This window comes from Trematosphaeria pertusa, assembly GCF_010094035.1.
Source record: "Trematosphaeria pertusa strain CBS 122368 unplaced genomic scaffold BU26scaffold_14, whole genome shotgun sequence".
Classification (NCBI taxonomy): domain Eukaryota; kingdom Fungi; phylum Ascomycota; class Dothideomycetes; order Pleosporales; family Trematosphaeriaceae; genus Trematosphaeria; species Trematosphaeria pertusa.
Window position 1 is genome coordinate 885,675 of NW_022987225.1, and position 24,486 is coordinate 910,160.

Below are 24,486 nucleotides of genomic sequence, written 5' to 3' on the forward strand. Positions count from 1 at the left end.
GACAGACTTTCAAAAGGGGACGAACGCGAAAGTTAGCGCGTCGAGTGGACGCGTCGCGCGAAGGGCCAAGCCAATTTAGTCCCCAAAAGAAGCTAGCGTGGACCGTTATCGATAGAGCTGCTCAGTGGGGCGATGATGAATTTCATCGATATAAACAGGGCAGCAGAGCAGCGCCAAAATATCACGAAGCCTAAAGATCTTCGACTCCCTCCACACACTCTACCCACACTCAATCAGAGCTCTTCCTCAACTCAACATGGCACCTCCTTCCAAACTCGGCGTCGCGACTTCCGCACTTATGCGACTCGTGAAGGAAGAAGCGAGCTACCACAAGGAAATGGAGCAACAAGAGGCGCGCATCAAGAAGCTAGAGTCAAATACGGAAGACGAGAATGCCGAATATCAGCTGAAGCAAGAGGTATGAGCATGCGTCCGCGTTCCAGTAATCCGTTCTAACATCACGCAGCGACAAGGTCTTGAAGAGACCAAGAACGTTCTTCCAAATATGCGATCAAAGATTACCCAAGCTCTCCAGAAACTGGAGGAACAGCTTGTAGGTTCACTCGACTCCGTTGTTGATGGGATACTAAATAAGGAACAGGAGAGCAACAAAGAGGCAGGCGGGGAAGCTTCGACGGAAGACGTTACTAAGGCGAAGGAGGCGATTGCAAAGGGCAAGGAAAGCCTCCGTGAGATCTCATAAGCCGTCCACGCCCGGCTCATCCAGATATCATACCCACGAGTCTATATGTAGATGTACATAGCCCAGGAAAGGTTGTTCCATGCCTCAAACACCGCGCTATGCAAGGAAACAGGGTATCAAAATGAGAGGAACCCAAAGAAATAGGCTATCTGTCGTCGCACGCGCAGAAACGGCCCGTCCGGAAAAGAGAACTATGAAAACGACTGATCAGGGATCGTCCATATCACGCGGAGTTTCGCCTCCCCGGTCTCCACTTTGCTCATCATCTTCGCCCTCTTCCACATCCTCGCCCTCTTCCGGGCCAGACGAATGGTCCGCCTGGGTATCTCCCCCATTCTCGCCTGCTTCCCCCATCTCTGCGTCGTCCACGCCTGCAGAAGCTGCAGGGGAAGGAGCGACACTTGCGTCTCGAGAAAGAGGTGCTAGTCGATCGTGCGGGACCTTCAGCGTATTTGAAGTGTCGGCGGATTGGCTGATATGTATCGGCGTAAGGCCACCATCCGGCCTTGGTGTGCCCACATGGCTGACATCGCCTCTCGTTGTGCTGCCTTCTCCATCGCCTTCGTCGTCTCTGTCCTTCATCATGCCTTCCTTGCGTTCCGCTTCTTCCTTCTCGTCTTTAATCATACGCAGCATTTCTCGTGCCTCCTCCTCGATGCGGTAGAACTGCACACGGCGCTCGTTCCAGGTATCCTTCGCGGTCTGTACTTCTTGCTCGAGCTCCGCGATCTCCTCGTCCAACTTCGCGTGAGCAAGCGCCTGCTCGTCTCGCGGCTTCAGCATCTTGCTGTTTGTAATCTTCTCCGTCAGCTCGTCATATGTCTTGCGAACGGCTAATGTCTCCTTTGTTTGCTCCAAGTCGACCCGCAGCTTCTCGATATTCTCTTTAACACGCTCCTGCTTCTCGGTGATGGCGGTCTTTTCTCGTGCATATCGCGCCCGCTCATCGTGATTGCTTTCAGTCGTGAGTTCGAAGCGCAGGATTGTGTAGTCCAAAAGGTCGAGCTCATTCATTAGATCATTCCGCCAAACCTGGATTTTGTGATCTTGTTGGTCTCGTTCGATTGCCCTCGCGGCAGCAGCTTCTTCTGCAGCAGAAGCATCAGGTGGCGGCGAGGGAAGCTGTACTAGTCGGCCATTTGCAAATGCGTCGGACTTGAGCAGGCGACCAGAGACTCGCTGGAACGGGCGCGCTTCGACAGAGAGGAGACGTGCGACGTTGTGAAGCGCATCTGTTCACGTTAATACGATCTCTTGCGCGGATTGACGGCTTCTTACCCTCGTCCGCTTGGGACAGGAGTCCCCAGTTGTTTATCGCCATTGATGAGGAGTATGCGAAGATGTGACAGCTGGAATCGGCGACGATGTGGTTGTTTCTGACGCGATTAAAGGCTGTTTGCGCAAGTTCAAAGGCGCGAGAGTCCGTGCGCAATGCCAAGACCCGCGTCCCAGCCGCAGCCCAGCTCAACATCAGACGTCAGCCGCTCCCGAGGTCGTCCACGGGCGTCTTCCAGGGTTCTTTCACTCGACCTCGACCACACTTTCTCTGTTGCAAGTTATTCTTTCACTTATAAAGAGCGCACCATGTAAAAGACGTCCAATCTTGCATCTTGCTCCGCATCTTGAATGTCCACGTACATGCCTCCACAATAGCTATTCATAGCTATTCACCGTTCCGCGATAATCTCCAGGCAACGCACAGTCGCGCTCCAGAGCTCCGAGACTTCGGCCGCGATTCACAAGTCCGTATTCGCACCTCTATCTTGGCGAACATTTGTGCGAGACGCTACTTAGCTGCCGCCTGCCTCCACCGCTCACGCCTCGCAGCCATTTCCACACCTCATACTCCCACGACTCAACTACACGAAGACCCGAAGAATATACCGCCATCATGCCTGCCTTAAGCCTCTTCGACCTCTCGAAGCAGCGCATGATCCAGAATATCCACATGTTGACCGACATTGGCGACCTGCCTTATTCCTTCCTCGCTCCTGTCCTCCGGCATATCCAGAATCCAGACCAACTGGCCGAGCTCGAAGGAAACTGCCCGCAAGTCCTCGGGGAAACAGGCGATATATGGTTGCGTTTCATCAAGCGGGACATACCAAACTGGGACAAGAAGCCATTCGAGCCCCGGGATGCAAAGAACTGGAGCAAGGCATACCGGAAGCTGAAGAGGGATGCCGAGAAGGAGGAGGAAGCTCAGAAGGAAGCGCTCAAGCAGCAGATGCAGGCTCTACAGAAGAATCGAATTGGACACCAAACCACGATAGTCGAAGGCCGAACCGGATATGGTCCCAGCGCGCGTCGGAAAGGGTTCGCTTTTGGAGGAGCAGGCGCTAGTACTTCTTGGGGCAATCCTGCTGCTCCAGCGAAGACCGGAAAAGCCGTCTTTGACAAGCTTAGGAGGGGTATCTTCGACCAGAAGCAGGCTCGCCCCAAGGCTTCGCAGATGCCTATGCACATGCTAGCTGAGAGGAGAGCCACGGTAAAGCAGGCTCCCGCTCGGTTGGTCAGGATGCAGGAGAATGAAGCACCAAAACGCATGGTCATCTCTAGAGAGGCCTCCGCGTCGCTTGCGAGAAGCAACAGTGTCCCAAGTTCCGCTAGCGGACCGAAGATCACGTCAAGACCGGCACCGCAGACGACCGTGGCCACTGCGGAGAAGCCACGGCGAACGCATTTGCCTGTTGGCCAGCAGTTCTCGGCGCCGAAGTTACAGCCTCAGCGGCCAGCTGGGGCGCCGGTGCCGAAAAGACGGCGAGAAGCGCCCAGTATTTTTCACAACCCAAAGAGGAGGAAGGTGTAACATGGCGCTACAGGTTTGGCTTAGGTGACCCGGCAGATTTCGAATATCTTTTCATAGACAGCGTTTGGTTAGGTGGGATGGTACTCATGACTGGTAAGATCTGCATTGGGCGGCGCTTGAATACAGCGAAGGATTTGGGTTCGATGTTTATTCACGACATCTTCATTCTCCAGCTATCTATGGATACAACATCGGACGTCGCCGTCGATATACAAAGGAATCGATATCCGTGATAATCCTCCGTCTACGTTCGCTCTACTTTCATAGGTGTTCCACAGGACTAACAAAGTCACACAGCCATTACTATGCTTTTCTCCAGCGCACCCACAAAAAGACCGATGCTAGTGGGAACCGCGTACGTATGCCGACACTCGACGCCGCACTCGCACTCAATTAATAGCCGTTAGCGTAAACCGGTCGCCCTTGGAACACATCCTGCATGACCTCCGCCTCTTTGAACGGTAACTCGATTCTCGACCGGCGCAACACTCTCAGCCTCACCTGTCCATACGTGTCTCTCTCGATTCCAAATATTTGCGCATCCTTGCTCATTCCTTTTCCTTCGGAGAGCCATTCATATCGCCCGATCGAGTACTTCCACCGTTTAACCGGTATCAGCAGCTCGCCGCCAGCTTCCTTGACGCCTGGAATCAGCTCCACAACATCGGAAGCAAGCGCTGGACTCTCGGAGCAGACACACACGTAGTTGATCAGCGCACCGCCGACGGCGTGCTTTAATAATTGGTCCCGCCAATTGCGGGGCGCGTAGCCGAAGTGGTAGTTCCGCAACTCGCACGATAGGCGCCAAAGTCTTCTGTCGTACGGTGTTGGAAGAGCGGGGTTAATGGCATTGTTGAGGGTCCGAAGGGAACCGTGGAGACACGGCCGGAGCGAAATTTCCGAAAAGGTCCACGAGCGTCCGCTGTCGTGCAGTTTCTGCAGCGGAATCCTGGATACCGAGCACGTAACCAGGCTTTTTAACGCCGTTGCGGCTGCTGCGCAGGCTGGGGTCGGACATGTCTTGGAGTTTAGAGACACACAGCCGTGCAGATATCGCACCTCCTTAGCTAACGTGGGCAGCTTCGCCTTCAATATTGCTGTCATGTCCGCAAGTTGCGGACTCAATCCGAAGACCCGCTCGAGGAACCGCTCTTCCGCGTGGAGCTCTAGGATTTGGCAGCGTGGGTTGAAGTACACCCATTGGTCTCGTTGCTGTCGGTCTTGGATCGAATGAAAGCAGTTCGTCTTTACGGCTGCGCGGAGCAGCAGTTCACGTACTTTGAAGCTGACGTGAAATATGGCGAGGGGGGCCGGGGGTAGGAGACGGGGCGAGCGACATCCCGAGACGCGCAGAGTGAGGATGGGTGGAGTGGTGATGTAGAGGGCCCAGAGCCAGATGAGGTCTTGCAGTTCCTGTGGAAGACGGCTGAAGGACGATGTGGGCTCGGCGTGGGCCTTGGGGTTGCGCTTGCGGAGACGATTTCGGGGGCGCATGTTTGTGTGCGCATTGCAGGGGCTGAAGACCGACATAAATGAACGTGGATTGGGCGGTTTTGGGGCGATCGAGAAGGAGGTCTTGTATGCCTGCGTGCTCGCATAGCGACACGGCAAGAAGGTCAAGACCGGGGCCTCTCCCTCTCTTTCTCGCACCCCAGAAACTTTCATCTTTACGCCCGCAATTAGGCGTGTCGCTCATTCCGCGGAAGCTCGAATCGAGTGGTATGGCTTATCAGAGAGAGTTGCATCAGGGAGGGAATTTGTAGAGGAAGGTGGGCATGATTGGGAGAGAAACGGCATGCTTGGTTCGTACCCTTTGGACGGATGAGCCGTACTGCCGGTTCGACAGTATCGTTAAAATCAGACGAAGAGGATCCGGAGCACATGTCACCCAGAAGGCTTTCAGTGCCTTTTGGCATGATCCAGTGGCGTATGCATACAAGAGGCAGAAGTCGTTCAAAGCATTATCAACTATTACTTTTCACCCAAATCGACGACCTCTTTGTCTCTGTTCTAGCAGCACCAATGCTACACAGCGTACCCCTCTATCGCATTTTGCACAAAGTCGGTTTGCAGGTACTGATTTCGCTACCGAAACTTGACCCGCTTTCCCCCGCCCTATTGCGTGTTGGTCGGACCTAGCAGGACTGCGACCCAGGGAACAGAAGGCAAGATCGATGGTCCGTTTCGAGGTATTCATGACGACTGCCACTGCCGCCCTGGCAGCCGTGAACCTATTGAAACACACACTGTAGCATTTACAAGGCTATGGAAGCATAAGGTAAATGTTATCAAAAGACCGCACGATGCCTAACTAATGTCTCCAAAGGTCGGGTAGCCGTACTAGCTACCACACTCATTGTATTAATCCAAATCATGACCTAAACGCGAACAAACTCTACGATCCCTTCCAGACCACACGTCCTTCCACAGCATTCTGCACCATATTCTCCTCTCTTACAGGCAACATCATCTTAGATTCTCCCATCAACTTCAGCGCGAGACGGTTACGGGTTCCTTCTCTGCAAATCTTGAATATCTCAGCGTTCACTGCATCCTCATCTTGACAATAACCATACTGGCCTCTTGGCCGATAATCCCAAGCTGTCAACGGCATCTCCAGCACAGGGACTTCGCCTCCTAGTCTGATACTACTCCGCGGGACCGCCTGTTGAAGACGCGATAGGGCGAAATTGCCGCTCCCGTGCTCGCAGACCAGGTCTGAGGCGGTGATACCCATCTCCTTGAGAACGGGCTCCCCGTCGACTACCCAACTCGCGCCGCCCTCGATCAATTCACCCAATCTCTGAGCTAGCCGATGAAATCCCGCCCGCTGGATCTTGTAGATGATAGGCCAGAGGCCGGGCGCGATCCAACACTCATTGAAGGACCAGGAAGCCTTCTCGCGGTAAAGTTCGAGGAGAGGCCGCGCTGAGGTGGAGTACCAACGCAAGTTCGGGAAGTCGTAGAGGAAGTAGGTGTCCGCCCAGAGCCTCGTAGCTAGAGCCGCGCCGGGGAAGGAGACATGGAGATGCTGCACCTGTGGCATCAGAGTAGGGAGGAAATATGCCAAGGTGGTCGGCAGATAACTCGTATCAATCCCACGCACTGTACTCAGTTCTAGCGCCTGGCAGTGGGGATTGAAGAAAAGCCACTGCTCCTCCCGGGCAGTCCTCACAATCTTTCGGAAAGTTGGGTACGCTGGGTAATTTTCATGGATAACCCAGATTACCCTGCGCAGTCGGAGGCTATGCAGGCAGCCCGACTTCCTGGCCTCTTTGAGGAGCAGCTGCCGTGTTGCTCGGCTCACATGGAAGACGGCCGGGGGTGTGGGGACCAGGATTTGCCTTCCGTATCCCGGTGGTGGTTCGGAAGGTAAGAGGAGAGTGACGACGGGCGGCGTGGCGATGTGGAGGGCCCAGAGCCACACGATATCCTGGAGTTCTTGTGGCAGGGACTCTAGAGGGAACGAGGGGTCGCGGATTTCCGAAGGCCCTGAGTCGGGTTGGGATTTGGATTTGTGGCTGCGCCGGGGCAGCACTTTGCGCAGCCACTTTCGTAGTCTCATGTTGGCGTACGCCGTAAGCAGAAGGGCGGACTTCGTAGCGAAGACTGGAGATTGAAGTACTTTACAAGAAGAGGCAGAGATTGGGCAATTTTAGGACTTCGGGGCAGGGTAAGAGGCTAATGCACATTGAAAGCGAGATAGAAACGCAGTGTTGGGCTGGAAATCTCCTGAACCTGCGTGCCTCCTGGAAACTTGTGACGATAGTTCCCAACACACCACACAACACCGTCACGGTGTCCCAAACTTCGTCGTTGCGAACCAAGGATCTTATTGAGTACGTCCCGCTCGACTTCGATTGCCGTCCGTTTCGCCTGTGAGCTACCTTCAATCACGTAGCGTTCTCTCCATTTTCGCTTTTACATCTCTCACGTCCCGGTTTCTCACACTCCAGTAGGGCGACCACCTTCACTTTCAATATTTTACGTGGAAATTCGCGGGTGATAAAATTGCTGATGAATGGGGCGGCAAGCCACGAGTTGGGTCGCTTGATACCCTCAGCACCGTGGTTCTAACATCGTCGCTTACCTCAACGACCTTGGAACGTACGAGGAAGAAATTTTAAGCTCCACCCGATTTTCCTCCTTCGCATACTTATACCGTCCGTTGCAGACCCCACAATACTCGTCTTCGAAATTGTCGTCCCGTCGTCCTTCATCATGTCCACGCCTACCACATTCCACGATTTCCTGGACCTTCCGATCGAGCTGCGTTACGAGATCTGGGAGCACGCAACCGACACCTATCCTCTCTCTGTCACCGCAGAAATCAGCACGGAAGAAAACCGGCTTACCCACGTCTCCCCACCCCCTGCGATCCTCTCCGCTTCAAGTGAGTCCCGCAGAGTAGCTCTCAAGCGCTCCGGATGGCGCAAGTATTGCATTGGCTCCCCGTCGAATCCCGCCTCGATCTACTTCAATCCGCACAACATGGTGCTCGACCTGTACCTCCATGTGGAAACGACGAAAGAGGGCCTTTATGAGAACCGTCGTAGAATTACCTGGACTGGACTTGACGCCGTTCTCCACGATGCCCTTCGCGCAACTCAGCATCTCCATCTGCGAAGCCGAGACTTACGCTATCACTCCGATCTCTTGGATTGGGGCGCTATCGAGGGGATCTGCCTGGACCCTATTTTTTGCTTCGAATTACCCAATTTGAAGATCATCTCCGAGAGTTACAAGACCGTCGAAGAAATTAACGATGGCGGATGCAATCGGTGCGAGGGTTACCATTCGGAGAAGTCTTGCGGTATTCCCCGTATCTCGTGCTCGAGGTGCTTCAATGCATATCGTCCTACCATGCTCCGGAGCTTTTGGCCGTTTTACAATCCGCAGAAACCGGAGGAAATGGAGTGGCACGCCAGGGAGATGAGGATTTCTGGGAGGATACGGTTACCGATCGATGATAAGCAGATTGCGGAGTGGGATGACGAGGATCAAAAATTGCGGAAGATAGAGGAAGCAGAATTTCAATGGTGAGCTGCAGATGGAATACTGGGCGAGGCTAGGGAATAGCGTCTTCGTCGTAGGCAGAGGCCGTAATATATTTATCGCAACCCTCCGTCCTCCCGCTACGGCCGCTCATCTGCTCTACGCACTTCTCAACGGATCTCGAGCGTTTCAACCTTTCCCTCTGTACACCACCTCATGATCTCTTCTGGATCCCTGAAGCCAGAAACATAAGCAGAACCTACTAGCCTCCAGAAATGGTCTTGGCGACGTAGGACGAGAGGGCTCTTCGCACCACGTATAATTGCAACGTGGTCGCCCGCTTGCGTGGCTTCCGGTCCCAGTCCGATCCACACCCTTTCACTAGAATTCCCAGCAACGAAAAGCCTCCTATTTTGCAGAGCACGGCGTACAAGACTCCGGAAGTTCCCACTGTCGCCAGGCGCCGAGAGTGAGGGTTTCGGAAATCTTCTTTCTAAGGTCTCTTGGAGAGACATAAGCATCGCGACTTCTCGCGTGCATGGAAGTGTTCTAGGGTCAACTGGTAACGGTGCGCAGTAGGTAATAGCAGCCCTGAGATCGGCTTCTTGCCTTTCGTAGCAATCTGGTGCGTAGTGATCGGCCAGTATTCCGCAAAGCCCTGTACTCAAAGCGCTAGAAAAATCGAGATTTAATGCGTCTAGTCGATCGTTCCTCGGCCCGAATTTTTGCCAAATATTTTCGATCCAGAAGTCGGCAATGCAAGTGATGTTTGGCCAAGCCTCTCGTTCATGCGAGCTAGCGTTGGTTTGACCGTATGACACCGTATCAACGGCAGCAAAATCAATGCCAGCCACTGTCAGGAATCCGTTGCCACATATTGCTCTCGTAACGGTAGGGTAGGTGCGACCAGTCAACACTTCTGTAGCCGTGCTGTATTGTTTCCACTCCTTCTCTACAACATGACGTAAAGGACTGTGAGGCTGGAACGGTTGTAGATAACCGTTGGCGCAGACATTCCACTGTGGGACCCAGGAATGAACGCACCCTCCGACCCAGCGCTCTAAAGCACGCCCATGCTGCACTGCTTCGAGGACCTCGCCGATAAGTCCAAAAGAGACCGCTCTGGTCGCAAAATCGAGGTAAACCTCAGATACGGCGGATTCGTAGCCCGGCTCGATGGATTTGACTAGAAGAGAGTCTGCCTTGTAGGTTGGTCCATAGTGAAGCCCTAGGATGCCGTATATACGATCACGATCGTCCGAACAGTGAAGAGTCCTGCTAAAGCGTAGCACGTCCAAAAGGTTTAATCCGGAGTCTCTGTTCGCTTCCTTCATCATACACAGCTCAAAAACCATAACCAAGAAAGCAAATGGGTTATTGAATGAGGTCGGACGCAGCTGATCAGGGATAAGCTGAAGACGACGCAGCCCTCCACTAACCCAGCTCCAGCCAATTTCCTCATCTCCCCACAGGAGAATAGCTCGTTTCGCCAAGATGATCTCTTGTAAAACCCAGAGACGGCTGAACCATTTGCATCTCGCGAATATTGAAAACGGGACGTTCGGAGAAATCGATTTTCCTTGGCTGAGTCGTCGAAAAGAAGTGAACACTGCAGGAGCCACACTGGAAGGATCCGATCCCAGCCAAACCAGCACACGGTGAGCCTTTTGGTATACGTCCCGCATAAACTTCACCTGGTGGCCGCGCTCCTGTAGATCTGCTTGATTGATGCAAATGCCGTCGGCCCATATCGTTCGTCGCCTGTCAGGAAGCCGGACCCGGAGGAGCGCCTCGTGAAGGCTCCCAGTCATTCGCATGATTCGACCATTGCAGCTAAAATGGTGAGAATAAACCGGCGTGCCCCAAACATAGGAGATTGCCTCGTATGGAGGATTTATGGACAAATCGACGTGGGCGAGCTTGCATACCAAGGGCGCGTCCGTCGCTCCCGGCTCGATCACGATGAGACGGATCGAGGTTGGTGTCTCTAGCGGGAGATATTCATATGGGTCGAGGAAGGCGTCATTGCTCTTGTTGGTCTCCTCTAGGCGCTCAATTTCGTCCGGGAGCTGAATTTCCTCGGGAAGTTCGGTTTCTTCTGGGAGCTGCGTCTCCACCGTAGCCCGACTCACTTCGTTTCCCATGTCCGGGGCCAGGTGGACGGAGAACGGATGGGGAGAGATTCTGCTGCGGGAAAGGCCATGCCGTGAGGAGTGGAAGAGATGGCCATTCGGGTTATCGAAATATGGGCTGCGAGGCTCGAGTGCGGCGGTGGCTGTGTATGCAAGCTAGCAACACTAGTCGTCGCATCGTGCTCCGATGCCATCGATAAGACTCCCCGAGCATTCAAGATGCTTCACGTTTCCCAGGCCGTCAACGGTGTCGAAGGCCATCGGGTGCCTAGAATGAGGCCAAGGAGTCGATGAACGACCGTTCAGGGTTGAGCGGCAGCACGTGCACGCTAACCATGCACGCTCTAGGGTCTTGTGCTTGTGCCACCTCAGACGGGTCGATCACCACCGCTCACCTCTTACACCCCGCGTCTCATCAAGCTAATCACCCAGCTCAACCTGGTCAAAGGCGACCACTTACGGCGCTTGGCAACGTTGGCCACCCAGGAGACCCCTCGGCTGCCCTCAAAACATGCGATGGCTGTTCATGCTTCCCTGCACATATCGTGCAAGGAGCGTGGGCGTCCGGCCCGGCCGTGGAGGCACAATGCCGTTCTTGATGCCTTGATCTGCTCGCACTTGCCTTGCTTTTCTTTTCTCGTCCTGCTTGCTCTTCGCCACTGCTTCTGAACTCCTCGCTGGTGCGAGAGAATGCGTTATCGTTGTTGAGCAATGATCAGGTTATCGTCGCTATTTCAGACTCTGCTGGTTGTTTGCTCGATATGGAGAGGCGTCGAGGGACAGATGATAGGGCAGTACGACAACAGGCATCGGATATGGGCGCGACAGAATGGCAACGGGAACAACAACGATAACAATAACAACAATGGTCAACCCGATACGAGCGCGTTCAACATCGTCAACGGACGAATATTCACGCCTGGACTTGGCATAATACTGGCTGTAAGTGTCGAAATGGATTAGGAGATGTGATAGAAGCTGACAGTTTCAGCCCCAACCGTTCACACCTATGGGCGGCGATTTTCTCCATGTCGCGATCGATGTCTCCGGAGATGGCAAACTCAAAGTGCCACCGCAGAACAGAGACGACCAACTTACCCAAGTGTTCAACTTCACGATGTTTCTCACCAGCAATACGTTGCAGAAGAACTTCACAATATCCAACATAACAACCACAACGCCGCCTTTCGCCGATATCATGAATCAGGAACCCGGATCAACGGTCAAGCACGTCAACTTCGAATGGCCAGACTGCTTGGTTGGCGACGGGAAAGAGGCTATTGGAGAGACCGCCCGAGGAGACTACAACATCACGATTCATCAGAACTTTCGCCTGAACGGCAGCGATTTCTACAGCATCTTCAACCTTCCCATCTCCGTCACGAACAGCATCGAACAATTCCCGGGCGCAAACCAACTTCTCACAAATCCAGCACCTGGACCGTTGAGCGCGAACGGCGGTCGCATGAACTGCGATATGATCTCGAATCCGATGATGAGCTTCAGCGCGCTCGTCCAGAGCGTGAACAACCCGCCAGGCCAGCCGTTCCAGGACATCCAGATTGAGACCTCGGGAAGCGGTCAAGGAGGCCAAGTCGGAGGCCCTGGTCAAGCAAATCCCAGTAGCAATGGGAATGGGAACGGTAACAGCAACGGCCAAGCCGATGCGCAGGGCCAGCTCGGTGCTGCTTACAAGAGTGCGAGCATACAGTATGCAGACGTTGCATTCACGGCCGCAGTTGCTGTTCTGGGCATATCAGTGGGATGGTGAAGAATATCCGGCGCAGGCACCTGAGACTGGAGCTCTAATTGGAGGAAGAGAGAATAATGATGCAGATCTGATCATGCAGCGGAGCGGGGCGAGACCGGAGGCAACAATCTCAGGTGGGGTTGCATGAAAGGTGACATTCGGCGGCGTTGTTGCTTTCGTCATCCACGAGTTACGGCCTGAGGCAGACACACCTCGCGATACGATGCGACGGTAGATGGCGCACCGGGGACGAGAAGACATACACCCATGATACCACATCCACTATTCCTATACCTTTCCACAAATCTTTGACAGAATACCCATAGCATGAGCACCCTTCCAAATCGCTCTGCGCGCATCTTAAGCCGCGGTCGTCCCCGCACAGCCCTCCATCTCTATAGCCGAAGTTTCAATCCAGCAGCGGTCAAAGCAGCCGCGCCGTCAACACAAGCTTAAAACGCTACATGGTTGGCTTGTCCTCTTCCCATCCGCTACTGCCGAAAATGACGTGTTTCACCCTCCGCATGGGTTCACGCGGCTTGGACCCGGGTTCATGCGGCCTTGTTTCAGCCCTATATCTGCCTGCTATGACAGCGGAAGCTTGTAAAATGTGACCTGTATGGATTTTGAGTGGTTGATTTTTTCATGAGAGGAGGGACAAGGGACTCCTGGATTGGGCGGGCTGCAGACGGTATTGCGTGAGCTGCAAGGAGAAGGGTTGTGGAAGAGTGGGACGGCGGGGTAGGACGGATGCGTACGCTCTTTATGCGTGCATTGCCGGTGTTTGTGTAGACTTGCGGTGTTGCTAATGCCCTCCAGATGCGCTTCGGAGATGTCGCCCAAAGAGCAAAATGCGTCACAGGTGGACGAGACTTGGTGTACAGCAAATTATCCAAACCGCTATGCTCATGGCTCGTAACCTTGGAACTGTTCATGCTGAACAGTGGCACAAACACCTTGCTGTACTTTCCAGAGCTTCTGGGCGTGCCCATTGTTGGTACCGTGAAGAGCTCACCACTCCCGAATCTCCCCACCAGGCCCAATGAACCCAGGCGTAAACCAAGCCTTCGCATCTTTGCTCAACCTTCTCACCATCTCCTCATCGACTTCAATACCCAGTCCAGGTCCCTTCATCAACTCAATATACCCCTCCTTCACTGTCCAAACCTCGGGATTCTTCGTGTAGCTTGTCAGATCCTGACTTCCCGCATTATAATGGATGCCCAAGCTCATTTCCTGGATTGAGAAGTTGGCGACAGTAGCGTCGACTTGCACGCATGCTGCGAGCGCGATGGGACCAAGTGGGCAGTGAGGCGCGAGAGCTACGTCGTAGGCTTCGCACATGGCGGCTATGCGCTTCATTTCGGAGATCCCGCCACAGTGCGAGATGTCGGGTTGTAGGATGTCGACGCAACCAGCTTCGAGAAAGGGGCGAACATCCCAGCGGCTGTGGAGTCTTTCACCGAGAGCGATGGGGCTTGAGGTAAGTTGTGAGAGGGCCTTGATGCCGCCGATATGCTCAGATAGAAGAGGCTCCTCGATGAAGAGTGGGTGATGCGGTTCCAGCGCTTTGGCGAGCTGCTTGGCCATAGGTTTGTGCACGCGCCCGTGGAAGTCCATTCCAGCATCCATACCGAGGGCTTTGACGGTTTTTAGGCGCTCGACGCTATCGTTCAGCGCTGATGGGGAATCGAGCCAAGCTATGTCCTCCGTAGCATTCATTTTCACAGCATTGAAACCTTGCTCTTTTCTAGCTTGCCTGCAGAACGTTACTCTTAATCCAGACCAGAATAAGGAATAAGAAGACTCACGCTTGCTTTTCGACGTCCGAAGGCCGATCTCCACCGATCCAAGCGTACACCCTCAGCTTATCTCTGACTTTTCCACCGAGCAGCTGATAGATCGGTACACCCAGTTTCCGGGCCTTGAGATCCCATAGTGCGATGTCAATGCCTGCTAGTGCACTCATGAAGACCGGGCCGCCACGGTAGAAGCTGGTTCGCCATGACATCTGCCAGATGTGCTCTATCTCGCTACACGCACATTAGAAGACACTTTCAACAATCGAGTGGACGAGTCACTTACTCTGCCTCGAAGCCCAAATATCTGTCAGTCCATGCGTCTAGACATCCCTCGACTGCTTGGGTATGCCCTTCCAGAGAAGCTTCGCCCCATCCAGTATTACCTGCCTCATCCGTGATTTTGACAAAGAGCCATCTTGGTGGTACGCGGAAGTATTCAATGGTAGCTATTTTACCCATCTGCGAGCTATTGGGACTACAATTTGACTAAAAATGGCGTGGATTTTCCGATCAGAGACCAAAACAGTCCAGAGATAGAAGGAATTGATGAATAATCAAAGTTCGCGGTCGATGCTCAACCCGTAGTTTGGCAGTCGTGGAAAGGCCTGGGGAAGTGGGGGTTGAGTACCAGGGCTCCAAGGACGCCGGCTTGAAATACGGACCCAGGCTTCCCCTACTGCGAGAACTTTTCATACCAGATGGACTTGGTAAGCCGCTCGGATACGCCATGAATGCGTTCTCTTTGAGGCAATCCCGACGTCGGCGCGGGGTCACGATGGGGAACCAGAGCTCCACTCTTCGGAACTCTAGCTTCGGGAAATGGACGAAATGCCACCGAACTTACCGACAACTACCTTCCCCATATTTTACGATGTTGTCGCTCATCCTCTTGGGTAACTCCAGCAACGTCGGGTTGAGAGTTGATCGATCACGAACGCGTCTCAGGAACACGGCCAAAGCACGAGCCACAAGATGACCTCATCTCCTCCCACTGGCGTCTGGGTGCCCGTCCCGACTTTCTTCAAGCCGGCATCTTCCTCCACCTCGATCCAAGCCGATATCGATGTTGACACGCAAATCGCCCACAGCGTGTACCTCGCCAAGAATGGCGTTCGCGGCCTCGTCCTGCTCGGTTCGACGGGCGAAGCGATCCACATGTCGAAGCAAGAACGCTTCGATATGGTCTCTGGCGTCCGAAAGGGATTGAACGATGCGGGATTCCCGGATTACCCGATCATGGCCGGCGTGCTCGTCAACAGCATTGATGAGACGCTGGAGTGGTTAGAGGACTTCAAGAAGGCGGGTGCGCAGTGGGGATTGGTGCTTGCGCCAGGATACTTTGGGGCTGCTGCAAACCAGGACAATATTAGGGAATGGTACACTATCGTTGCAGATAGGTCGCCGATTCCGATCTTGGTGTGAGTCGCATTCGTGGGGCCTTGACGGGAACGCAAGCTAAATTTCAGATAGATATAACTACCCAGGCGTCACGAACAACATCATGGTCACACCCGAATCCTACCGCATCCTCGCCCAGCACAAGAACATCGTCGGATGCAAGATGTCGCATGGCAACGTGTCCTACCACGTCCAAGTATCGCTCGACCCCGAGATCGACCACAACAAGTTCAGGGTATACAGCGGCTTCGGTCAGCAATTGGGTCCAATTGTGCTCTTCGATGCCGCCGGAGTCATTGACGGACTCGCCGCGATATACCCGAGGACTGTTTCTCTACTCATGAAGCTATGTGAGCGGCGACCGGTGACGGACGAGACACTCAAGAAAATCAAGGAGCTACAGTATACCGTGAGCTCAGCGGAAGAATATGTTGTGAACGGCGGCATTGTCGGTATCAAGGAAGCTGTGAAGCGGGTGCTTGGAATGGGTACTATGGAAGGCGGAAGGCTACCGCTCAAGGGCAAGCTGCCAGACGGAGTGTGGGAGAAGTGGGATAAGGGGGTTCTGGCAAGGATACAGAAGACCGAGGATTCGATCAATGCGGCGGACCTCAGGTGAGGGTAACTGATTGCCGTACATATGGCTGGTCCTGCGACTTCAAACGATAGAAATCACGCCTCCACGCGGATTGGCTTATACACCATGCGCGCGCTCCAGCACTTACCCATTACTTTGTAACCAGCAGCAAACTCCGTACGTGATTAACCCCACCTCCTCCCGCCATGCTTATGCCGTATCACGCCGGCCTTGCTGACAAAATCCTAATCGCAAGTCGCGAAACCGAGTCCGTGTGGCTCATCCGCTACTGCACCTGCGCACGGCCCAAAATCTCCAGTCTTGGCATGGTGTATCAAAAGCACAGACGAAAATTCCCCTTTTCTCAAAAAGGGCGGCTGGTCGGCGTCAAGTTGGCTGAAGGATTCGGACTTGAAGAGACGCCGTTATTTCCAGTTGCTACGAGTGAGAGAAGTATAAATGGTTGCGTTTGTGGGACTGTTTGCAGCCGTCAGTAGCGAGAGGCGGACTCGTTAGTGCAGTACCACCTCATCTCGTCCGCTATTACATTTATATCAACCTCCTCAGCACTTCGGCCTCTTTTCTACACGAACTTGCTCGGCATCAAAGACGATGGCGCCATTTGACGACACTACGGGCGCAACCCGCTTCGACAGCTTCGACATCTATCGCACCTCATACAAGCAGATCGGAGACCACAACATCGAAGTGGGGATCCTAGTTCCCAAAGACCTTCAACCGGTCAAACATCCGCTGCTCATCAAGTTCCACGGCGGCGGTCTCGTAAGAGGTGCTTCCTCCAACAACCCTCTCCCTCATCACTGATCCTATCAAGGTGACAGGCACAGCGCTCTACCCCGACTGGTTCTCCGCCTGGCACGTCCCGTTGATCCAGCGCAACACCGCTATAACCGTCCTGCCCAACTACCGTCTCACGCCCGAGCACACGGGCAACGACATCTTAGAGGACCTCGCAGACTTCTGGAAGTGGATCAATGGCGGCGGCCTCACAGATTTCTTCGCGTCCCAGAAGCTAGCAATCGAGGTCGACTTCGAGCATATGCTCGTCTCCGGTGACTCCGCTGGGGGCTACATGGCGCTGATGAGCGGCATCTCCATGCCCAGGGGAGCTATCAAGGCCATAATCGCGCAGTACCCCATGACAAACTACCTCCGCTGCGATCCAGATGCGCCCTTCAAGGTGGATCCTAAGCCCCCGCTCTCACTGGTGGACGAACACATCGCATCCATCACGCCCGGCACGGTGATCTCCTCCGCCACGCCGCCAGCTCGCATGGAACTCTCCTTCGCTCTCGCGGCCTACGGCCGCTACAATGAGTTCTTCGGCACCGGCAAGCATCTCTGGCCGATTACTGCGATCGAAGAGGCGGAGCATTTCCCGCCGACGCTGATTATCCATGGCGAACAGGATACGGCCGTTAGTATTGAGGATAGCCGGGCTTTTGTGAAGAAGGCGGGAGAAGTTGTGCCGGGGGCGGAGATCAAGTTCGCGATGACGGACGGGGATCATGGGTTTGATGTCGAGATGAAGGAGGATGAGCACGAGTGGTTGAGAGAGGGGTTGGAGTGGGTCGAGAGCAAGTGGTTGGCTTGATGGGCAGACATAACGACTTGTCTCGTCGTGGCTATGCTTGAGGTGATGAAGAAAGTATTGTCGATTGTATCCTCTCCGCTTGATCATGAATGCTCGAGAAAAGAGTTCACATATGGGACGTCCCCTCCTTGATGTGGGCAATTGCTCTCCTCGCATAATCCATCTTACAAGACTCGATCTCAAAAAATCCCACCCATCTAAAAACCTCAACATCCCCATCCCCCAGGTTCGCGCTATCGCCAAACCCCAGATCGCCGCACCCAAGTGGGGCACCCATACCAACACCCCCGCACACACCAACCCGCACCCCGTGCACCCGCTCACTTTTCCGGACGACTCCGGACAACCACCCATTGCCGCTCGAAAAACCACCGCCCTTTTCCACCCTCTCTCCCCCGTAAAAAAATTTCCCCATGTCTCCCGATGCCATGGAGGAGACCGCGCCCCCGCCAAAGCCGTCAACGGAGTGGGTCCATGTGACCGGAAATCCGACCGTTGCGGAGACGCCGACTACGGTGCATGCTACTTCCGAGGGTGCCGATGCATCGGAGCAGCAGCAGCAGCAGCAATTGAGTCCGCCGACGGCGAAGCGGCGCAGAGAGGAGCGCGAGAGGACGAGGGTTAGTCGGGCGTGTGATCGGTGTAAGAAGTAAGTAGGTTGGAATGGGAAATGTTGTAGAATTGCAAGGTGCATACATATATTTATTGCTCTCGCTTACTAACCGGTCCGTATAGGAAGAAGACGAGATGCTCGGGGCGCTGTCCATGTACGCTATGCCTGAAAGCCGGCCTGCCCTGTGAATTCACAGCAATGTACACGCGCGGCCGACTACCCTCAGTCATCGTCGACGAAGCAGCTATGACGGCGAATACCAGGCCCAGGGTTTCCATGCCGGCGACAGTATCGATGCCATCACCTAAGGACTTAGCGACGACGCCGTCTTTTCAATTCCACAGGCCTCCAACGTCTCCACACCCCAATCCGTCCAATGCTACCAGTAGCGATATCTTCGCTGCTCGAGGAGGAGACAGACTCGCAGTGCCCCCGGAGGACCCAACCAGAGACTCGTCATCCCGCACCTCCCCGGAGCCCGCGCAAACCGACCAGCAAGGCCACTACGTCGGCCCAGCCTCCGGCGTATCCTTCCTGCTGCGGATCCAGAAGCGTCTGCACCAGAACAGCTCTTTGTCGCACGACTCGTCCATCTTCACCTTCGGCGACGCGCCCCTCCCAGAGTTCGACCCGACGTTCTTCGTGCTGCCGCCCAAGGCGGATGCGCAGCGCCTGGTGGAGCGGTACTTCGACTTCGCGGCGCCGACGCACCGGTTCCTGCACCGGCCGAGCATTGAGAGGCTGCTGAATGAGTTCTACGAGACGCAGGGCGATATGCGGAATCGCGAGGATGCGCCGGCCAAGACGGCGCTGCTGTTGATTGTTTTTGCGCAGGCGCAGGCGTATATGCCTTCGGGGACTGCGGAGCATGATAATAGGTGCGCTGGCTATGTCTCCAACCCCCTTTTTTGGGCTCATGGGCTCTGCTGATGCAGGCGCAGTGCACGGTATTACTTCGCTTCCGAGCACCAGCTCTCCAAGGAGCGCGGAGCAGTGCGTCTGGCAAGTGTGCAAGCACGCCTCGGCCAATGCTTCTACCTCCTTGCGCAATCCCGCGTCAATCACTGCTGGAGTCTGTTCGGCACCATGGCCCATCTCGCCTTCGCGATAGGCCTAAATCGCGGCAGGAGATGCGATCCCTCAACCACAGTAGATTACGTAGAGCTCGAGAGCCGGCGGCGGTGCTTCTGGGTCGCGTACACGCTGGACAAATATCTCGCCGCCGCCCTCGGCCGACCGCGGACCTTCAAGGACGAGGATATCGACCAGGCAAGTTTATTAACACATCCCCTTCTCCGCCCGCATCGATTCCATACTACCCGGGCTAACGTGAAGCCCAGGAACTCCCCACCGTAGTCAACGACTCGGACCTGCACTCTCACTCGCTCAGCCCCGCGCCCACAAACTCTCCCCACACCATCCCCGTGCTCCTCGCCCCCGTCGAGCACATAAAGCTCTCCCGCATCGTCTCCCTCGTGCTGCGCGACCTGTACCCGATCCGCCCGCCCAGCATCCCCCTGCGCACCGAGCTGTCCGCAAAATACACAAAGGACCTGCACGCCTGGCGCAGCAACCTCACCCGCTTCCTCGACGCCTCGGACCTGCCGTCGTCCCTGCTAATCCCCATCTACCAGCGGCAAAGGAACGTGCTGAACCTGGCGTACTACCACGCGGTCCTGCTGGTGCACCGGCCCTTCCTGCTGTCCAACTTCGCGTCGCTGACGCAGATCGACGGCGGGCGTGCGCCCTTCGCCGGCGGCAGGAGCATCGACACCAGCGCCGCGGTGCAGGAGTGTCTCGACGCCGCCATGGGCATCGTGCGCGTCGTCGAGGAGATCGCCAGCACGCAGATCTTCCGCGCCTTCTGGTTCACGCAGTACTACGCCTTCTGCGCCGTCGTCGTGCTGTACATCTACCGCATCCAGCAGGGCATTGTCGAGCCGGGCAGATGCGAGGGCTACTTTGCGGCGGGGCAGCGATGCCAGGCGGTGCTGAATTCTATCAGCGATGTCGACTGTCTGAGTAAGCGGTACTGTCTCGTGCTGGAGGAGTTGCGGCTGGAGGCTGCGAGCCAGGGCCAGGGCCAGGGACAACAGCAGGGCAGGGAGAGGGCTGTGGCGACGCCGTCGAGCTTGAATTCCCCCTCTGCAGCGGCGCTGACGCAGCCGACTTCTTCCTCCTCGATGAGCTTGTCCGTTCCGACGTCGACGCCTCAACGGGATGCGAGTCCGGGCTTCACTAGCTCGCCGTATTACGGGGGCACGACGATTCCGCCGACGCCGGAGAGCGCTGTGTTTAGTACGAGTTTCCTGCCGACGAGCAGCATCATGGCGGATCTGACGAGCTGGGGCCAGTTCGATAGTCTGGTTACGGCGGGCATCGGCATGCTGGATGGGGGGTATGACGGTGGAGGTGGGCTGGGGTTCGGGCTAGGGTAAAAAGGTTTCGAAGAGCGGGTGTAGTAGCAGTGTTCCACAGGGGATGGAGTCTCGATGGGATAAGGGATTGGAGAGCGCGCGACGTTCTCTCCCTGCAGCTCCGAATGAACACTCACCTCTGCATCTCCTGCGGTGCTCTGATCCGACCGCCGTGGTGAAATAGCATGAGCCAATTGAGGGCGTATCGTGCGTATGTCGTCACATCTGCCGAGTAAGCGGATTTCAAATGCCGTCTCCATCACACATAGCCCTTCAACACCATACGCAGTGCCTATGAATTCTTCATTCCTACCAGGTAGAAGTAGTAATGCAACAAGACCTCATCAACCGCGGCCATGAATCGCTCCATACGCATGCTTGTATATGATAGCTCATGTTCGAATGATGCCAGCGCCGACCCGTCAAGCCTCGGGCGCATACACAGGACCGTCCGGCAACTCGTCAAACGTTAGCCCACACGTCGGTCAGGAAAGCCGCGCAGGAAGGAAGGAAGGGGGAAAGAAGGAGGAGAGGAAGCTATAGGCCACCACCGCGTAGGGCAAGTACCAAGTGGAGCGTGGCACCGCCTTCGAGGCTGTAGTCTGCGGCGGTCTTGTCGTCGGCCCTGTGCACAGCGCGTGTTAGCATCTCCCACGGTATTCTGTATCAGCGAAAAGGGTGGTCGAAGAGAGAGGGAATAGATGTGGAATAGACGCAGTGTGAACAGAACGGAGAAGGCGGCATTGGAGGGAGGGGATATGTGTAGGTAGGATAGGAAGACGTACATCTGCTTCCCTCCGTAGATCAATCGCTGCTGCGCGGGCGGAATGCCCTCCTTCTCCTCGACGCGCTCTTTTATCCGGGACACCTGGTGCATGTCAGCACTCCAGCACTCACTACAATTCCCCCATCCACACTCTCATCATCATCCTCTCCCGCAGAAACGCACCTTGTAGTCCGGTTCGATGTCGAGCTCGATCTCCTTGCCCGTGAGCGTTCGCACTCTGCCACACAGACACACCACGTTAGCACTCCGCCTTTCCGGGAATTACTTACCACGCCAGAGTGGAACTGGACGCGTAAAGAAGGCTGCGTGTGCGCTTACTTGATCTGCATCTTGACGAGTCCTCTGCGCTGTCTTGTCTCTCTTTCAAATCGTTGAGTCGAGCTTCGGTGCTCTCGGTGGGGTAGGTCAGCGGTAAGCGGCGCAGGCTTGGTGTTCGGCGTGGACGTGAGCAGTACGTAGTTGCAATCGGGCGAGCGTGGGGGTGCTGATGCGTGTTTGGTTGTTGGGATGTGTGTGTGTGAAGAAAGTGAGTTGTTTGCTCTCGCGCAGGCAGGTGTAGGCGTCAAACCGTGTTGACGTCCAGGCTGCAGTTGCCGTTGCCGTGGTCCAAGGCCGCAATGGCGGGGCTCAAAAAGTGAAGGCGGCCGGAAAGGGAAAGAGGGGCAGCGCCGTTGTGGCGGAAAATCCCGGCACCGGTGGCGGTGGCTTATCTCATCGTCGGGCACGTGCTTGGCGCAGGCCAGGCTAGCGGAAACTTGCCTCTTTTGGGTACTTGCAGGGGACGCGTGCTGTGACTTTTCAAGGGCGTGAAATTACGGGCTGAGGTGAACTTGTTTGTGGAGATGAGATGGGGTGTTTTGATATCGGTTGGGAGACGGTTATCTGTGGCTGTTACAGCCATCCGTTTTTCACTGCGGCTGCCCGGACGCAAGGCGCCACCTGGGCGGAGGCTGTTGATGGCGCTTTCCAGATCTCCGCCCGCAGCCAGGGGAGGCGAGTATTGTGTATCTGATGCTCTTCAGCAGACGTAACCACGTAAACTCACCAGGTCCTACAGGCCCCAAGTCCAGGTCCGTTCCTCTGCAGACCTCGACCTCTCTGCCTCTGTGACTCAAGTCTGGGCAAGAGCCGCGCAATCGTACACACAACGCGCTGACGCATAGTCATCCTCACCTCTCCCTCACGCAGCCTGACCGGCTCCAAAACCTGATGGTAACACCGAGTATGCCTCTTCAAGAATCCCACTCGGTCACACGCGCGCCACGTCGTATTCTAACTCCAATCACCTCTGCTCGTCTTGTTGATAGGCGCCAGACATGCAACGCCTAAACATGAAACACACACCTCCGTCCAAAAGAACACCAAAAATATTCGACAACAGCTGAGCTGGTTGGCCCACAAAGGCCGGACCGGAGCAAGCAGCTTTGCGATCTTGCATTTGGCGTACCATTTTCCAAACCTCGTGCCGTTACTATACACAACCGAACCATGGGGCGGCAGACCAGTCCCCGAATGCAGGGCATTCCTTTCGCGTACCCAGCCCAAAGGTCTGATGACCACCATCCAGAACCAACCTTATGCCAAAACTATGCACATGCTGAAGAGAAAAAATAGGCCGGACCGAGCATATCCGGACGGTGCCGGCGCCGATTGAACATCAGGTCCACCTCTTTAGGAAATGTCCGTCTCTGCGGAAAGGCAGGAAAGCCGGGTATATGGTTGTAACAAATTGCAGCCAACAGGGAACCAAGAACGGATCTCGAGGATCGGGATAATCGTTGAACAAAGGAAACAAGGATGAATCAAGTCCTGCTCTGCTAAAACATAACGCCGGAAATGCTGGCGCTCAAGTCCGCACTCCGGCCTCTAATGGAACGAGAAAAGGGTGACGGCGATATTAGAATGCCAATCCAAGTCATCACAAAGATGCTGCGCTTCTAGTCGCCAGAATGTACATTTCCAAGGAAATGGGACTTGGCAGAGAACCTGCCCTGTTGAGCCCCTGCCGGTCCGAATGCGATGAAGGATTCCAGCGACGATTCCAATCGTGCAGTAGATGAAGCTGACGGATGCCGACAGACATGAGATGGATACCTGCCACGTAATGTACTGTTTCCTCGATAATGGTACATGAAGATCTCCATAAGTATAAATGGCTGGCGGCTTGCATGCAGTGCGATGAGACACGGTTGGGCGTACTTAAGCCGAAGATTAAAGATGCCGTCGCAGGGCAGGACTCCGGCCTGCGTGACTGGATTACTGGATCCGGGCGATATGCTCGATACGCTAGTTCTATGCAAAGCGGGCTCGTGGGAATAGATTGAGGTCGAATATGCGTAAGCGGCCCGTCGCTGGGGAGATCGCCGTGCCGTTTCATGTCGAACAGGGAGACGAGAACTTGGTCGCTGACGAGAGCACTCTATGGTGCATGCGACCACGCTGACCGGAAAGAGGAGGGAGACAGGCCGTAGCGAATAGGGTGCCGAAGAAGGTATAGCCAACGATTCTATCTATAACCATCCAATAATGGAGTAATGGGAAAGTACTCTGGGTATATGAACCAAAGCTTCGAGCGTGCCAAACCGTGGTTGGAAAATAGAAAGCCCAAGATGAGAGAAAAAGCCGTGATGAGTGTGATGATCCTGGACAGCAACGGGTAGCCGAATCGGTAATTCATGCGATGGTGAGACCTAATTGGAGGTACGCGCAAGGCTCGCAAAGAACATTTCGAATGCAATTTCCCAAGATTGGAGTGGTTCGTCTTGCAGTAGCTGGGCCGTGCATTGCTCGTGATTTTGCGGTTGAGATGAGGGGACGTTTGACGTTGTGGAGCTCATTTCGCTTGCAATGCCTGCAAATTCACGGTCGCGAGGGTATATCCGAAGGTG

The 24,486-nt window shown here is 55.0% G+C and overlaps 15 protein-coding genes across 15 annotated transcripts; 8 read left to right on the forward strand and 7 right to left on the reverse strand.

Annotated features, from left to right (window-relative positions):
- The first annotated feature begins 162 nt into the window (after window positions 1-162).
- BU26DRAFT_522601 (tubulin binding cofactor A) lies at window positions 163-918 on the forward strand. The gene is made up of 3 exons (XM_033829827.1): window positions 163-418; window positions 467-553; window positions 602-918. The coding sequence occupies exons 1-3, from the start codon at window positions 257-259 to the stop codon at window positions 701-703; spliced, it is 351 nt and encodes a 116-aa protein (XP_033679873.1). The 5' UTR covers window positions 163-256; the 3' UTR covers window positions 704-918.
- On the reverse strand, window positions 541-2,054 carry BU26DRAFT_463648 (uncharacterized protein). Its single transcript, XM_033825138.1, has 3 exons — window positions 1,982-2,054; window positions 602-1,935; window positions 541-553 (listed from the first exon to the last, which is right to left on the reverse strand). Exons 1-2 carry the CDS (start codon window positions 2,022-2,024, stop codon window positions 911-913), a joined length of 1,068 nt encoding a protein of 355 aa, XP_033679874.1. The 5' UTR covers window positions 2,025-2,054; the 3' UTR covers window positions 541-553; window positions 602-910.
- A 540-nt stretch (window positions 2,055-2,594) lies between these two features.
- On the forward strand, window positions 2,595-3,512 carry BU26DRAFT_490975 (uncharacterized protein; the record flags this gene model as incomplete). The annotated part of the gene is made up of 1 exon (XM_033826069.1): window positions 2,595-3,512. One exon carries the CDS (start codon window positions 2,595-2,597, stop codon window positions 3,510-3,512), a length of 918 nt encoding a protein of 305 aa, XP_033679875.1.
- Window positions 3,513-3,708: 196 nt separating this feature from the next.
- BU26DRAFT_88375 (uncharacterized protein) lies at window positions 3,709-5,507 on the reverse strand. Its single transcript, XM_033836437.1, has one exon. It carries the CDS (start codon window positions 5,175-5,177, stop codon window positions 3,906-3,908), a length of 1,272 nt encoding a protein of 423 aa, XP_033679876.1. The 5' UTR covers window positions 5,178-5,507; the 3' UTR covers window positions 3,709-3,905.
- Window positions 5,508-5,907: 400 nt separating this feature from the next.
- BU26DRAFT_608376 (uncharacterized protein) lies at window positions 5,908-7,077 on the reverse strand (the record flags this gene model as incomplete). Its single annotated transcript, XM_033835838.1, has 1 exon — window positions 5,908-7,077. The coding sequence occupies one exon, from the start codon at window positions 7,075-7,077 to the stop codon at window positions 5,908-5,910; it is 1,170 nt and encodes a 389-aa protein (XP_033679877.1).
- A 487-nt stretch (window positions 7,078-7,564) lies between these two features.
- BU26DRAFT_88407 (uncharacterized protein) lies at window positions 7,565-8,616 on the forward strand. The gene has a single exon (XM_033836439.1). The coding sequence runs from the start codon at window positions 7,734-7,736 to the stop codon at window positions 8,553-8,555; it is 822 nt and encodes a 273-aa protein (XP_033679878.1). The 5' UTR covers window positions 7,565-7,733; the 3' UTR covers window positions 8,556-8,616.
- Window positions 8,617-9,979: 1,363 nt separating this feature from the next.
- BU26DRAFT_384520 (uncharacterized protein) lies at window positions 9,980-10,507 on the reverse strand (the record flags this gene model as incomplete). The annotated part of the gene is made up of 1 exon (XM_033822614.1): window positions 9,980-10,507. A coding segment is annotated over one exon (528 nt), but the record flags the coding sequence as incomplete, so codon positions are not given.
- A 283-nt stretch (window positions 10,508-10,790) lies between these two features.
- Window positions 10,791-11,303, forward strand: BU26DRAFT_88401 (uncharacterized protein). Its single transcript, XM_033836438.1, has one exon. The coding sequence runs from the start codon at window positions 10,930-10,932 to the stop codon at window positions 11,236-11,238; it is 309 nt and encodes a 102-aa protein (XP_033679880.1). The 5' UTR covers window positions 10,791-10,929; the 3' UTR covers window positions 11,239-11,303.
- Window positions 11,304-11,350: 47 nt separating this feature from the next.
- BU26DRAFT_568871 (uncharacterized protein) lies at window positions 11,351-12,410 on the forward strand (the record flags this gene model as incomplete). Its single annotated transcript, XM_033833822.1, has 2 exons — window positions 11,351-11,581; window positions 11,631-12,410. The coding sequence occupies 2 exons, from the start codon at window positions 11,351-11,353 to the stop codon at window positions 12,408-12,410; spliced, it is 1,011 nt and encodes a 336-aa protein (XP_033679881.1).
- Window positions 12,411-13,193: 783 nt separating this feature from the next.
- Window positions 13,194-15,097, reverse strand: BU26DRAFT_463660 (mandelate racemase/muconate lactonizing protein-like protein). The gene is made up of 3 exons (XM_033825139.1): window positions 14,475-15,097; window positions 14,201-14,422; window positions 13,194-14,148 (listed from the first exon to the last, which is right to left on the reverse strand). The coding sequence occupies exons 1-3, from the start codon at window positions 14,648-14,650 to the stop codon at window positions 13,401-13,403; spliced, it is 1,146 nt and encodes a 381-aa protein (XP_033679882.1). The 5' UTR covers window positions 14,651-15,097; the 3' UTR covers window positions 13,194-13,400.
- Window positions 15,008-16,289, forward strand: BU26DRAFT_463663 (aldolase). The gene is made up of 2 exons (XM_033825140.1): window positions 15,008-15,609; window positions 15,662-16,289. Exons 1-2 carry the CDS (start codon window positions 15,164-15,166, stop codon window positions 16,206-16,208), a joined length of 993 nt encoding a protein of 330 aa, XP_033679883.1. The 5' UTR covers window positions 15,008-15,163; the 3' UTR covers window positions 16,209-16,289.
- Window positions 16,290-16,543: 254 nt separating this feature from the next.
- BU26DRAFT_608382 (alpha/beta-hydrolase) lies at window positions 16,544-17,946 on the forward strand. Its single transcript, XM_033835839.1, has 2 exons — window positions 16,544-16,949; window positions 17,002-17,946. The coding sequence occupies exons 1-2, from the start codon at window positions 16,779-16,781 to the stop codon at window positions 17,779-17,781; spliced, it is 951 nt and encodes a 316-aa protein (XP_033679884.1). The 5' UTR covers window positions 16,544-16,778; the 3' UTR covers window positions 17,782-17,946.
- Window positions 17,947-18,140: 194 nt separating this feature from the next.
- Window positions 18,141-20,914, forward strand: BU26DRAFT_490995 (uncharacterized protein). The gene is made up of 4 exons (XM_033826070.1): window positions 18,141-18,430; window positions 18,517-19,272; window positions 19,336-19,667; window positions 19,730-20,914. The coding sequence occupies exons 1-4, from the start codon at window positions 18,195-18,197 to the stop codon at window positions 20,830-20,832; spliced, it is 2,427 nt and encodes an 808-aa protein (XP_033679885.1). The 5' UTR covers window positions 18,141-18,194; the 3' UTR covers window positions 20,833-20,914.
- Window positions 20,915-21,348: 434 nt separating this feature from the next.
- BU26DRAFT_434062 (ubiquitin) lies at window positions 21,349-21,817 on the reverse strand (the record flags this gene model as incomplete). The annotated part of the gene is made up of 3 exons (XM_033824055.1): window positions 21,349-21,436; window positions 21,597-21,679; window positions 21,761-21,817. Coding segments are annotated over 3 exons (228 nt in total), but the record flags the coding sequence as incomplete, so codon positions are not given.
- A 1,522-nt stretch (window positions 21,818-23,339) lies between these two features.
- On the reverse strand, window positions 23,340-24,127 carry BU26DRAFT_88498 (uncharacterized protein). The gene has a single exon (XM_033836440.1). The coding sequence runs from the start codon at window positions 23,973-23,975 to the stop codon at window positions 23,517-23,519; it is 459 nt and encodes a 152-aa protein (XP_033679887.1). The 5' UTR covers window positions 23,976-24,127; the 3' UTR covers window positions 23,340-23,516.
- Window positions 24,128-24,486: the final 359 nt, after the last annotated feature.